The 13,677-nt window shown below is 37.2% G+C and overlaps 1 protein-coding gene across 2 annotated transcripts in view; it reads right to left on the reverse strand.

The window, feature by feature from the left end:
• The window catches only part of mpl (MPL proto-oncogene, thrombopoietin receptor), a 46,970-nt gene that overhangs the window by 23,713 nt on the left and 9,580 nt on the right, over positions 1-13,677 (reverse strand). For both annotated transcript variants that reach the window (XM_034179519.1, XM_034179518.1), the window contains exons 4-8: positions 5,485-5,642; positions 4,994-5,144; positions 4,057-4,168; positions 2,127-2,281; positions 1,058-1,200 (exon numbers count right to left, since the gene is read on the reverse strand). In XM_034179519.1, coding sequence (XP_034035410.1) covers positions 1,058-1,200; positions 2,127-2,281; positions 4,057-4,168; positions 4,994-5,144; positions 5,485-5,642 — 719 coding nt within the window. The remainder of the gene's footprint in view (positions 1-1,057; positions 1,201-2,126; positions 2,282-4,056; positions 4,169-4,993; positions 5,145-5,484; positions 5,643-13,677) is intronic.

Below are 13,677 nucleotides of genomic sequence, written 5' to 3' on the forward strand. Positions count from 1 at the left end.
GTGGCGAGAGGAGAACTTCTAGAAGGAGAACCATCTCTACAGCATTCCACCAATCAGGGCTGTATGGTAGAGTGGCCAGACAGAAGCCACTCCTTAGTAAAAGGCACATGGCAGCCCACCTGGAGTTTGCCAAATGCACCTGAAGGACTGTCAGACCATGAGAAACAAAATTCTCTGTTCTGATGTGACAAAGATTGAACTCTTTGGCATGAATGCCAGGCGTCGTGTTTGGAGGAAACCAGGCACAATCCCTACAGTGAAGCATGGTGGTGACAACATCATGCTGTGGGGCTGTTTTTCAGCAACCAGAACTGGGAGACTAGTCAGGACTGAGGGAAAGATTAATGCAGCAATGTACAGAGCCATCCTGGACAACCTGCTCCAGAGCGCTCTTGGCCTCATACTGGGGTGACGGTTCATCTTTCAGCAGGACAGTGTCCATGAGCACACAGCCAAGATATTAAAGGAGTAGCTTCAGGTCAACTCTGTGAATGTCCTTGAGTGGCCCAGCCAGAGCCCAGACCTGGAACCGGTTGAACATCTTTGGAGAGATCCGAAAATGGCTGTGCACTAACGCTCCCCATCCAACCTGATGGAGTATGAGAGGTGCTGTAAAGAGGAATGGACAAAACTGCCCAAAGATAGGTGCACCAAGCTTGTGGCACCATATTCAAGAAGACGTGAGGCTGTAATTGTTGCCAAAGGTGCATCAAGTATTGAGCAAAGGGTGTGAATACTTATGTACACATGATTTTTTATTTTTAATAAATTAGCAAAAACCTTTTCATGTTGCCATTATGGGGTGTTGTAAGTACAATTTTGAGGGAAGAAAACAAATTCACCCCATTTTGGAATAAGGCTGTAACATTCCAAATAACTGGAATAACTGAAGCACTGTGAAAACTTTGTGGATGGACTATAAGTCGCACAACCAATCAAAGTAGTAAAAAAAAGAGGTGGGGGATCATACTCAGGAAAATACAGTTATATTTCTACTAAGTTTCATAAAGGCCTTAATGGAGAGACTAAACATGTTCCTTGGTCCATTAATCAATACCTTCCACGCTGCGTCTCCTGTGACCTGGTAGCCGACTTCATACTCCAGCTGAGGTGACAGAGACGGAAGCGGATTGTCCCACGTCACACACAGTTTCCCTGTTTGAAGCTTCCCTCTCAGCTGAGCTGGTGGGGATGTTTTAACTGGAAACGAGCACACAATTTTTGATCATGTTTTGCTGCAGCTGCATGGTAATAGTTGCAAATGTGTTTCTGATTTCATGGTTTGTTTGTTTGTTTGTTTGTTTGTTTTTTTTTCAATAGTTGTTTTAAAAAAAAGTGAAACTGTCATTTATTTGGGACAGAGGTGATCAGAAACCTGTGAATAATGCAATCTAATTGGGTTAAAAAGCCAAACTGGTTGTCTATACACAGTATGTTTTTGAAAAGTTAAATAGACTCTGCAGTGCATATGGTCACATTCCAATTAGTGTTAAATCAATTCTGTAACAGAGTTGACAGCGTTAATTTATGCAGTGATGGAGTTAATTGAACATGGTTTTGAATGGTCCCATTTGCACTAACTGCAGAGTTAGTTTAACTCTGCAAAATTTGTGGTGTAGCTTTTCTCCACTTGATTAGGGCTTTGCCAACTCTGGGATGATGTGTGATGGTCTGCACCAGCAGAGCAGCAGACACACTTCTCTGAAGCAAACATGAACCAGAACACTCCACAGCACCATGTCCACTAGAAAGACCGATCAGATTTGACCCCGCTGCACATGTCCATGGAAGTATGTCTGAACCAAGAACTTGTTTTCGAACTGTCATTAGTTGCATTGCTAGTAGTCCCGGTGGACAGAGCAGGAAGCTCAGTGAATAAGGAGCTGGCCTGCCAATAAGCACATGTGGGTTTGAATCCCCTTTGTACTTCCTTTTTGTGTCCTTGGACTGCATCGTTTCTGTCCACTTCGCTGTAAAATGGGTACCAGGATCTATGCTTTCATCAGATCACAGAAGTTCTTGATTATCCTGTTAGTGTGCAGGAGTTTACTTACTAATGAACTTAGACGTCTCTTTGTCTTGTGAACTAAACATAATGCATCAAATAAGAATTAAAGATGACTCACTGCTGCCGTTGAGTGTGAATGGCTCGGTGTAGAAGGTTCTGCCAAGCCCGAGAGCATCACTGCTGAGTTTCACCCTGATTATGGTGGATTTCTCCCCGTGGAAAAAACACACGTCAGTCGCGTCAGCTGAGCACTCTGTCCAGTCCAAAGCATCACTGTGAGGGTCATCACGACACCATGTCAACTCACTTACATCACAAACAGTAAGTGAAACCATCAGCAGGAAAGAAAAGGTTCAGTACAATGTATTGTCCAACATACTGTCAGACTTTATACACTCAACAAAAATATAAATGCAACACTTTTGGTTTTGCTCCCATTTTGTATGAGATGAACTCAAAGATCTAAAACTTTTTCCACATACACAATATCACCATTTCCCTCAAATATTGTTCACAAACCAGTCGAAATCTGTGATAGTGAGCACTTCTCCTTTTTGAGATAATCCATCCCACCTCACAGGTGTGCCATATCAAGATGCTGATTAGACACCATTTTAGTGCACAGGTGTGCCTTAGACTGTCCACAATAAAAGGCCACTCTGAAAGGTGCAGTTTTGTTTTATTGGGGGGGGGATACCAGTCAGTATCTGGTGTGACCACCATTTGCCTCATGCAGTGCAACACATCTCCTTCGCATAGAGTTGATCAGGTTGTCAATTGTGGCCTGTGGAATGTTGGTCCACTCCTCTTCAATGGCTGTGCGAAGTTGCTGGATATTGGCAGGAACTGGTACACGCTGTCGTATACGCCGGTCCAGAGCATCCCAAACATGCTCAATGGGTGACATGTCCGGTGAGTATGCCGGCCATGCAAGAACTGGGACATTTTCAGCCTCCAAGAATTGTGCACAGATCCTTGCAACATGGGGCCGTGCATTATCCTGCTGCAACATGAGGTGATGTTCTTGGATGTATGGCACAACAATGGGCCTCAGGATCTCGTCATGGTATCTCTGTGCATTCAAAATGCCATCAATAAAATGCACCTGTGTTCTTCATCCATAACAGACGCCTGCCCATACCATAACCCCACCGCCACCATGGGCCACTCGATCCACAACATTGACATCAGAAAACCGCTCACCCACACGATGCCACACACGCTGTCTGCCATCTGCCCTGGACAGTGTGAACCGGGATTCATCTGTGAAGAGAACACCTCTCCAACGTGCCAAACGCCAGCGAATGTGAGCATTTGCCCACTCAAGCCGGTTACGACGACGAACTGGAGTCAGGTCGAGACCCCGATGAGGACGACGAGCATGCAGATGAGCTTCCCTGAGACGGTTTCTGACAGTTTGTGCAGAAATTCTTTGGTTATGCAAACCGATTGTTTCAGCAGCTGTCCGAGTGGCTGGTCTCAGACGATCTTGGAGGTGAACATACTGGATGTGGAGGTCCTGGGCTGGTGTGGTTACACGTGGTCTGCAGTTGTGAGGCTGGTTGGATGTACTGCCAAATTCTCTGAAACGCCTTTGGAGACGGCTTATGGTAGAGAAATGAACATTCAATACACGAGCAAGAGCTCTGGTTGACATTCCTGCTGTCAGCATGCCAATTGCACGCTCCCTCAAATCTTGCAACATCTGTGGCATTGTGCTGTGTGATAAAACTGCACCTTTCAGAGTGGCCTTTTATTGTGGGCAGTCTAAGGCACACCTGTGCACTAATCATGGTGTCTAATCAGCATCTTGATATGGCACACCTGTGAGGTGGGATGGATTATCTCAGCAAAGGAGAAGTGCTCACTATCACAGATTTAGACTGGTTTGTGAACAATATTTGAGGGAAATGGTGATATTGTGTATGTGGAAAAAGTTTTAGATCTTTGAGTTCATCTCATACAAAATGGGAGCAAAACCAAAAGTGTTGTGTTTATATTTTTGTTGAGTGTATATCATGGTGTGGAGTGTGCATTACATACAATACCTCAGAGTCATCTTGTAGAAAAGTTTGTAGAAATGTTCACCGTATTTGGTCCTGTTCCACTGACAGGTGACATTTTGCAGGTCGGAGGTGAAGCACAATAGTGAAATATCATCTGCAAAGAAAAGTACTATGAATTTAATGTATATGTAGAAATCTTAAGGTGAGTTATTGTGACTTGATCAGGGTTGCCACCATCCCTTAAAATACAGAATTGTCTTTTATTTGACAATTAATTGTTGCATCCCGTACTGAATCAGAATGGGATGTAAATTGTTCTGTATTTTCATAAATGTCCCACACACACTCATGAAAACTGAATAATGAACCAAATAAAACACAGGAAATATTAAGGGCTGCCAATGTCATCTCTGTACCTCAGGTCCTGTACCGAGGACCCGATGCGCGGTACAGCGGATAGACCTCAGACTTTCACGTCTGCATCTCCGTGTGCCCACCTTTCTGGTCCTGTCACGGGTTACCTGGTTGCCTGGCATGTACACACCCAAAACTCCACCACATCCAAAGAAGCAAAAATGTTTGCAAATGTACAGACGTGAGTGGGAAGAGTCGAACCCCTGGCTCGACAGTGTTAGTGTCAATGAGTACAAGGCAAACTGTAGGCAAAAAAATATTTTTATTTCCTCTTAAAGTAAAAATGTCCTCATTTTAAAGATTAAAATTATTGGTCTGTTTTCCTTATTATTTCTGTTTATTATTGCACACTTCAGTGACTGCACAGTTTATCAAACAGTTTTGTGTTAACAAACTATTTCTTTAAGTATGACTAAATGCTTTTTTTTTTTTTTTTTTCTCCAAAATTAAGTATACCACTCCTTGGGTGGTGGTAGTGGCCCTGAAGAGCTGTGGTGGGCATCCTTCATTTTCATTTCTGAAAGGTGGCAACCCAAGACTTGATGTCATTCTCATTTCTCCATACCTGCACTTTGGGGAACTATGGCAACCACAGATTGTGACCAGTGACTCCAGTGTCCTGTGCTTTCAGTTAGAGCTCGTTTGACTGCGATCTGGACCTGTACCTCCTCTCCTGGTACTAAAGATGTAAATCTGTGGACCTGCTCCTCCTGTACCTGTACAAATTATGACTGTCTTTGTAACATTATCAGTCGAAGATTTTCAGTAAACAATACATGTTGGTGAGTACGAAACAATCTATTTTAATTAATCTGTTGAAGTATTTGCAAAATTCATCCAACAACACAACTCTGGTATGTGATTAAGAAAAATGTCTTCGAAAGAGTTTGTTGTTCATATATTTTGCTGTTATGGCAAGAAACATCTTTTATCTATGTGCTACAGAACTGGCTTTCTGTGATGAGTTTCAATGAACAGAAATTCTTACCTGAGCTACTTCAGTTCTGCAAACATTTGATTAATTTATCTTTTTTTAAAAGTGTGCTTTCACTTCACCTTTATGATCTTCTCCACCAGCTGTTTGGATGAGTAGCGTATTCTATGATGCAGCAAGGGTTCCCAGTATTTGGGCACTTGTGTGTGCCACGATACCTGCAGCTGCCCAACTTGGCCAGTGTTGCATAAGGACACATTGACAGGTGCATCCAGGAGAACTACAAGAAGATGAAGCCAAATTAGTACGTACAGTGCATCCAGAAAGTATTCACAGTGCTTCACTTTTTCCACATTTTATGTTACAGCCTTATTCCAAAATGGACTAAATTAATTTTTCCCCCTCAAAATTCTACTCACAACACCCCATAATGACAACATGAATTTTTTTTTTGCAACTTTATTAAAAATAAACAACTAAGAAATCACGTGTACCCAAGTATTCACACCCTTTGCTCAGTAATTTGTTGATGCACATTTGGCAGCAATTACTGCCTCAAGTCTTATTGAATATGATGCTACAAGCTTGGTGCACCTATCTTTGCGCAGTTTTGTCCATTCCTCTTTGCAGCACTTCTCAAGCTCCATCAGGCTGGATGGGGAGCGTCGGTGCACAGCCATTTTCAGATCTCTCCAGAGATGTTCAATCGGTTCCAGGTCTGGGCTCTGGCTGGGTCACTCAAGGACATTCACAGAGTTGTCCTGAAACCACTCCTTTGACATATTGGCTGTGTGCTTAGGGTCATTGGGCCTCATGGATCAACGTGTGTACGGTGATATTTGAGCGTATATGGGGTGTACGCCAAAACGGCTACGCTACTTGGCATTTATCAATGTGGTCGTTGGCGTACGCTGCGCTGAAAATATACACCAGGTCGAGAGGTGGTGTAAATTATACACCAAAATGAACCAGTGCTGGAATCCACATAAAAATGTAACATGATAAACAGTGCCATTATACAAATCAATGCATATGTTACATAAATAACAATTTCCTGATTATACTACATAATAGTCAATACAAATCGGATTGCTGGTCTATCGAGCACAATCCGTGGCCTTTTTCTCTACAGCCTGGAGCCAGAGCAGCGCTGAGCTTAACTTTATGTGGTGTGATCGTTTTAGACAATGAAATTGATAATTACAACTGTAGTGTTGTCATTCCCTTCACCCGTGCTGCAATCAGGTTTTGTCTTCTCCATTCGTTTGTCACAATAAAATAAATAAAGAAATACATATTAAGAATAAAGAAGGCGTCTTATTAATTGAGCGAGCAAATATCCACATGTCAAGAATTATTGACATGTGAAAAGAGAATACAGTGGTCCCTCGCTATAACGCCGTTCACCTGTCGTGGCCTCGTCGTTTCATGGAGTTTTTAGACTTCGGTAAAGTTAGAAAGATATTCACAGATCGGGGTGTCCTGCTGATTATACTACAAAACTCACTTTGGGAAAAAGTAATTTTAAACAATTTGGGAGAATTTTTTATTGTTTAAATTTTCAATAGCATCAAAGTCACAAGATGTGGTGTCACCAAATTCACTGCACACAACAGCCATGTCCTTTTGGTTATATTACAGCACTCACTTTGGGAAAAAGTCATTTTTAAAAATTTTGGAGAATTTTAATTGTTTTTATTTTCAATAGCATCAAAGTCATAAGGTGTAGTGACACAATATTTACTGCACACAACAGTGGTGTCCTGCTGATTATACTACAAAACTCACTTTGGGAAAAGGTCATTTAAAAAAATTTTGGGAGAATTTTTTATTGTTTAAATTTTCAATAGCATCAAAGTCACAAGATGTAGTGTCGCCAAATTCACTGCACACAACAGTGGTGTCCTGCTGATTATACTACAACACTCACTTTGGGAAAAAGTCATTTTAAAAAGTTTTGGAGAATTTTTTATTGTTTAAATTCAATAGCATCAAACTCATAAGGTGTAGTGACACAAAATTTACTGCACACAACAGTGGTGTCCTGCTGATTATAATACAAAACTCACTTTGGGAAAAGGTCATTTAAAAAAAATTTGGGAGAATTTTTTATTGTTTAAATTTTCAATAGCATCAAAGTCACAAGATGTAGTGTCGCCAAATTCACTGCACACAACAGTGGTGTCCTGCTGATTATACTACAACACTCACTTTGGGAAAAAGTCATTTTAAAAAGTTTTGGAGAATTTTTTATTGTTTAAATTTTCAATAGCTTCAAACTCATAAGGTGTAGTGACACAAATTTTACTGCACACAACAGTAGTGTCCTGCTGATTATACGACAGCACTCACTTTTGGAAAAAGTAATTTAAAAAAAATTTTGGAGAATTTTTGATTGTTTTTATTTTCAATTGCATCAACGTCATAAGGGGTAGTGATACAAAATTTACTGCACACAACAGTAGTGTCCTGCTGATTATACTACAACACTCACTTTTGTAAAAAGTCATTTTCAAAAATTTTGGAGAATGATTTATTGTTTAATTTTCGAATAGCATCAATGTCATAAGGTGTAGTGACAGAAAAGTTACTGCACACATCAGTGGTGTCCTGCTGATTATACTACAACACTCACTTTGGGAAAAGGTAATTTGAAAAAATTTTGGAGAATTTTTTATTATTTAAATTTTCAATAGCATCAAAGTCACAAGATGTGGTGTCACCAAATTCACTGCACACAACAGTAGTGTCCTGCTGATTATACAACAGCACTCACTTTTGGAAAAAGTCATTTAAAAAAAATTTTGGAGAATTTTTTATTGTTTAAATTTTCAATAGCATCAAAGTCACAAGATGTGGTGTTGCCAAATTTACTGCACACAACAGCCATGTCCTGTTGATTATACTACAGCACTCAGTTTGGGAAAAAGTAATTTTTAAACATTTTGGAGAATTTTTGATTGATTTATTTTCAATTGCATCAAAGTCATAAGGTGTAGTGATACAAAATTTACTGCACACAACAGTAGTGTCCTGCTGATTATACTACAACACTCACTTTTGTAAAAAGTCATTTTCAAAAATTTTGGAGAATGTTTTATTGTTTAATTTTCAATAGCATCAATGTCATAAGGTGTAGTGACAGAAAAGTTACTGCACACATCAGTGGTGTCCTGCTGATTATACTACAACACTCACATTGGGAAAAAGTAATTTGAAAAAATTTTGGAGAATTTTTTATTGTTTAAATTTTCAATAGCATCAAAGTCACAAGATGTGGTGTCACCAAATTCACTGCACACAACAGTGGTGTCCTGCTGATTATACTACAACACTCACTTTGGGAAAAAGTCATTTTAAAAAATTTTGGAGAATTTTTTATTGTTTAAATTTTCAATAGCATCAAAGTCACAAGATGTGGTGTCACCAAATTCACTGCACACAACAGCCATGTCCTGCTGATTATACTACAACACTCACTTTGGGAAAAAGTCATTTTAAAAACTTTGGAAAATTTCTGATTGTTTTTATTTTCAATAGCATCAAAGTCACAAGATGTGGTGTCACCAAATTCACTGCACACAACAGCCATGTCCTGTTGGTTATACTACAGCACTCACTTTGGGAAAAAGTCATTTTTTAAAATTTTGGAGAATTTTTGATTGTTTTTATTTTCAATAGCATCAAAGTCATAAGGTGTAGTGACACAAAAGTTACTGCACACAACAGTGGTGTCCTGCTGATTATACTACAACACTCACTTTGGGAAAAAGTAATTTTAAAAATTTTGGAGAATTTTTGATTGTTTTTATTTTCAATAGCATCAAAGTCATAAGGTGTAGTGACACAAAAGTTACTGCACACAACAGTGGTGTCCTGCTGATTATACTACAACACTCACTTTTGGAAAAAGTCATTTAAAAAAAATTTGGGAGAATTTTTTATTGTTTAAATTTTCAATAGCATCAAAGTCACAAGATGTAGTGTCGCCAAATTCACTGCACACAACAGTGGTGTCCTGCTGATTATACTACAACACTCACTTTGGGAAAAAGTCATTTTAAAAAGTTTTGGAGAATTTTTTATTGTTTAAATTTTCAATAGCATCAAAGTCATAAGGTGTAGTGACACAAATTTTACTGCACACAACAGTAGTGTCCTGCTGATTATACGACAGCACTCACTTTTGGAAAAAGTCATTTAAAAAAAATTTTGGAGAATGTTTTATTGTTTAATTTTCAATAGCATCAATGTCATAAGGTGTAGTGACACAAAAGTTACTGCACACAACAGTGGTGTCCTGCTGATTATACTACAACACTCACTTTTGGAAAAAGTCATTTAAAAAAAATTTGGGAGAATTTTTTATTGTTTAAATTTTCAATAGCATCAAAGTCACAAGATGTAGTGTCGCCAAATTCACTGCACATAACAGCGGTGTCCTGCTGATTATACTACAACACTCACTTTGGGAAAAAGTCATTTTAAAAAGTTTTGGAGAATTTTTTATTGTTTAAATTTTCAATAGCATCAAAGTCATAAGGTGTAGTGACACAAATTTTACTGCACACAACAGTAGTGTCCTGCTTATTATACGACAGCACTCACTTTTGGAAAAAGTCATTTAAAAAAAATTTTGGAGAATTTTTTATTGTTTAAATTTTCAATAGCATCAAAGTCACAAGATGTGGTGTTGCCAAATTCACTGCACACAACAGCCATGTCCTGTTGATTATACTACAGCACTCAGTTTGGGAAAAAGTAATTTTTAAAAATTTTGGAGAATTTTTGATTGTTTTTATTTTCAATTGCATCAAAGTCATAAGGTGTAGTGATACAAAATTTACTGCACACAACAGTAGTGTTCTGCTGATTATACTACAACACTCACTTTTGTAAAAAGTCATTTTCAAAAATTTTGGAGAATGTTTTTATTGTTTAATTTTCAATAGCATCAATGTCATAAGGTGTAGTGTCGCCAAATTCACTGCACACAACAGTGGTGTCCTGCTGATTATACTACAACACTCACTTTGGGAAAAAGTCATTTTAAAAAGTTTTGGAGAATTTTTTATTGTTTAAATTTTCAATAGCATCAAACTCATAAGGTGTAGTGACACAAATTTTACTGCACACAACAGTAGTGTCCTGCTGATTATATGACAGCACTCACTTTTGGAAAAAGTCATTTAAAAAAAATTTGGGAGAATTTTTTATTGTTTAAATTTTCAATAGCATCAAAGTCACAAGATGTGGTGTTGCCAAATTCACTGCACACAACAGCCATGTCCTGTTGATTATACTACAGCACTCAGTTTGGGAAAAAGTAATTTTTAAAAATTTTGGAGAATTTTAATTGTTTTTATTTTCAATAGCATCAAAGTCATAAGGTGTAATGACACAATATTTACTGCACACAACAGTGATGTCCTGCTGATTATACTACAACACTCACTTTGGGAAAAAGTAATTTTAAAAGTTTTGGAGAATTTTTTATTGTTTAAATTTTCAATAGCATCAAAGTCACAAGATGTAGTGTCGCCAAATTCACTGCACACAACAGTGGTGTCCTGCTGATTATACTACAACACTCACTTTGAGAAAAAGTCATTTTAAAAAGTTTTGGAGAATTTTAATTGTTTTTATTTTCAATAGCATCAAAGTCATAAGGTGTAGTGACACAATATTTACTGCACACAACAGTGGTGTCCTGCTGATTATACTACAAAACTCACTTTGGGAAAAGGTCATTTAAAAAAATTTTGGGAGAATTTTTTATTGTTTAAATTTTCAATAGCATCAAAGTCACAAGATGTAGTGTCGCCAAATTCACTGCACACAACAGTGGTGTCCTGCTGATTATACTACAACACTCACTTTGGGAAAAAGTCATTTTAAAAAGTTTTGGAGAATTTTTTATTGTTTAAATTTTCAATAGCATCAAAGTCATAAGGTGTAGTGACACAAATTTTACTGCACACAACAGTAGTGTCCTGCTGATTATACGACAGCACTCACTTTTGGAAAAAGTCATTTAAAAAAAATTTTGGAGAATGTTTTATTGTTTAATTTTCAATAGCATCAATGTCATAAGGTGTAGTGACAGAAAAGTTACTGCACACAACAGTGGTGTCCTGCTGATTATACTACAACACTCACTTTGGAAAAAGTCATTTGAAAAAATTTTGGAGAATTTTTTATTGTTTAAATTTTCAATAGCATCAAAGTCACAAGATGTAGTGTCGCCAAATTCACTGCACACAACAGCGGTGTCCTGCTGATTATACTACAACACTCACTTTGGGAAAAAGTCATTTTAAAAAGTTTTGGAGAATTTTTATTGTTTAAATTTTCAATAGCATCAAAGTCATAAGGTGTAGTGACACAAATTTTACTGCACACAACAGTAGTGTCCTGCTGATTATACGACAGCACTCACTTTTGGAAAAAGTCATTTAAAAAAAATTTTGGAGAATTTTTTATTGTTTAAATTTTCAATAGCATCAAAGTCACAAGATGTGGTGTTGCCAAATTCACTGCACACAACAGCCATGTCCTGTTGATTATACTACAGCACTCAGTTTGGGAAAAAGTAATTTAAAAATTTTGGAGAATTTTTGATTGTTTTTATTTTCAATTGCATCAAAGTCATAAGGTGTAGTGATACAAAATTTACTGCACACAACAGTAGTGTTCTGCTGATTATACTACAACACTCACTTTTGTAAAAAGTCATTTTCAAAAATTTTGGAGAATGTTTTTATTGTTTAATTTTCAATAGCATCAATGTCATAAGGTGTAGTGTCGCCAAATTCACTGCACACAACAGTGGTGTCCTGCTGATTATACTACAACACTCACTTTGGGAAAAAGTCATTTTAAAAAGTTTTGGAGAATTTTTTATTGTTTAAATTTTCAATAGCATCAAACTCATAAGGTGTAGTGACACAAAGTTTACTGCACACAACAGTAGTGTCCTGCTGATTATACGACAGCACTCACTTTTGGAAAAAGTCATTTAAAAAAAATTTGGAGAATTTTTATTGTTTAAATTTTCAATAGCATCAAAGTCACAAGATGTGGTGTTGCCAAATTCACTGCACACAACAGCCATGTCCTGTTGATTATACTACAGCACTCAGTTTGGGAAAAAGTAATTTTTAAAAATTTTGGAGAATTTTAATTGTTTTTATTTTCAATAGCATCAAAGTCATAAGGTGTAATGACACAATATTTACTGCACACAACAGTGATGTCCTGCTGATTATACTACAACACTCACTTTGGGAAAAAGTAATTTTAAAAGTTTTGGAGAATTTTTTATTGTTTAAATTTTCAATAGCATCAAAGTCACAAGATGTAGTGTCGCCAAATTCACTGCACACAACAGTGGTGTCCTGCTGATTATACTACAACACTCACTTTGAGAAAAAGTCATTTTAAAAAGTTTTGGAGAATTTTAATTGTTTTTATTTTCAATAGCATCAAAGTCATAAGGTGTAGTGACACAATATTTACTGCACACAACAGTGGTGTCCTGCTGATTATACTACAAAACTCACTTTGGGAAAAGGTCATTTAAAAAAATTTTGGGAGAATTTTTTATTGTTTAAATTTTCAATAGCATCAAAGTCACAAGATGTAGTGTCGCCAAATTCACTGCACACAACAGTGGTGTCCTGCTGATTATACTACAACACTCACTTTGGGAAAAAGTCATTTTAAAAAGTTTTGGAGAATTTTAATTGTTTAAATTTTCAATAGCATCAAAGTCATAAGGTGTAGTGACACAAAATTTACTGCACACAACAGTGGTGTCCTGCTGATTATACGACAGCACTCACTTTTGGAAAAAGTCATTTAAAAAAATTTTGGAGAATTTTTTATTGTTTAAATTTTCAATAGCATCAAAGTCATAAGGTGTAGTGACAGAAAAGTTACTGCACACATCAGTGGTGTCCTGCTTATTATACTACAACACTCACTTTGGGAAAAAGTAATTTTAAAAATTTTGGAGAATTTTTTATTGTTTAAATTTTCAATACCATCAAAGTCACAAGATGTGGTGTCACCAAATTCACTGCACACAACAGCCATGTCCTGTTGGTTATACTACAGCACTCACTTTGAGAAAAAGTAATTTTTAAAAATTTTGGAGAATTTTAATTGTTTTTATTTTCAATAGCATCAAAGTCATAAGGTGTAGTGACACAATATTTACTGCACACAACAGTGATGTCCTGCTGATTATACTACAACACTCACTTTGGGAAAAAGTAATTTTAAAAGTTTTGGAGAATTTTTTATTGTTTAAA

This window comes from Thalassophryne amazonica, chromosome 10 (genome assembly GCF_902500255.1).
Source record: "Thalassophryne amazonica chromosome 10, fThaAma1.1, whole genome shotgun sequence".
NCBI lineage: Eukaryota > Metazoa > Chordata > Actinopteri > Batrachoidiformes > Batrachoididae > Thalassophryne > Thalassophryne amazonica.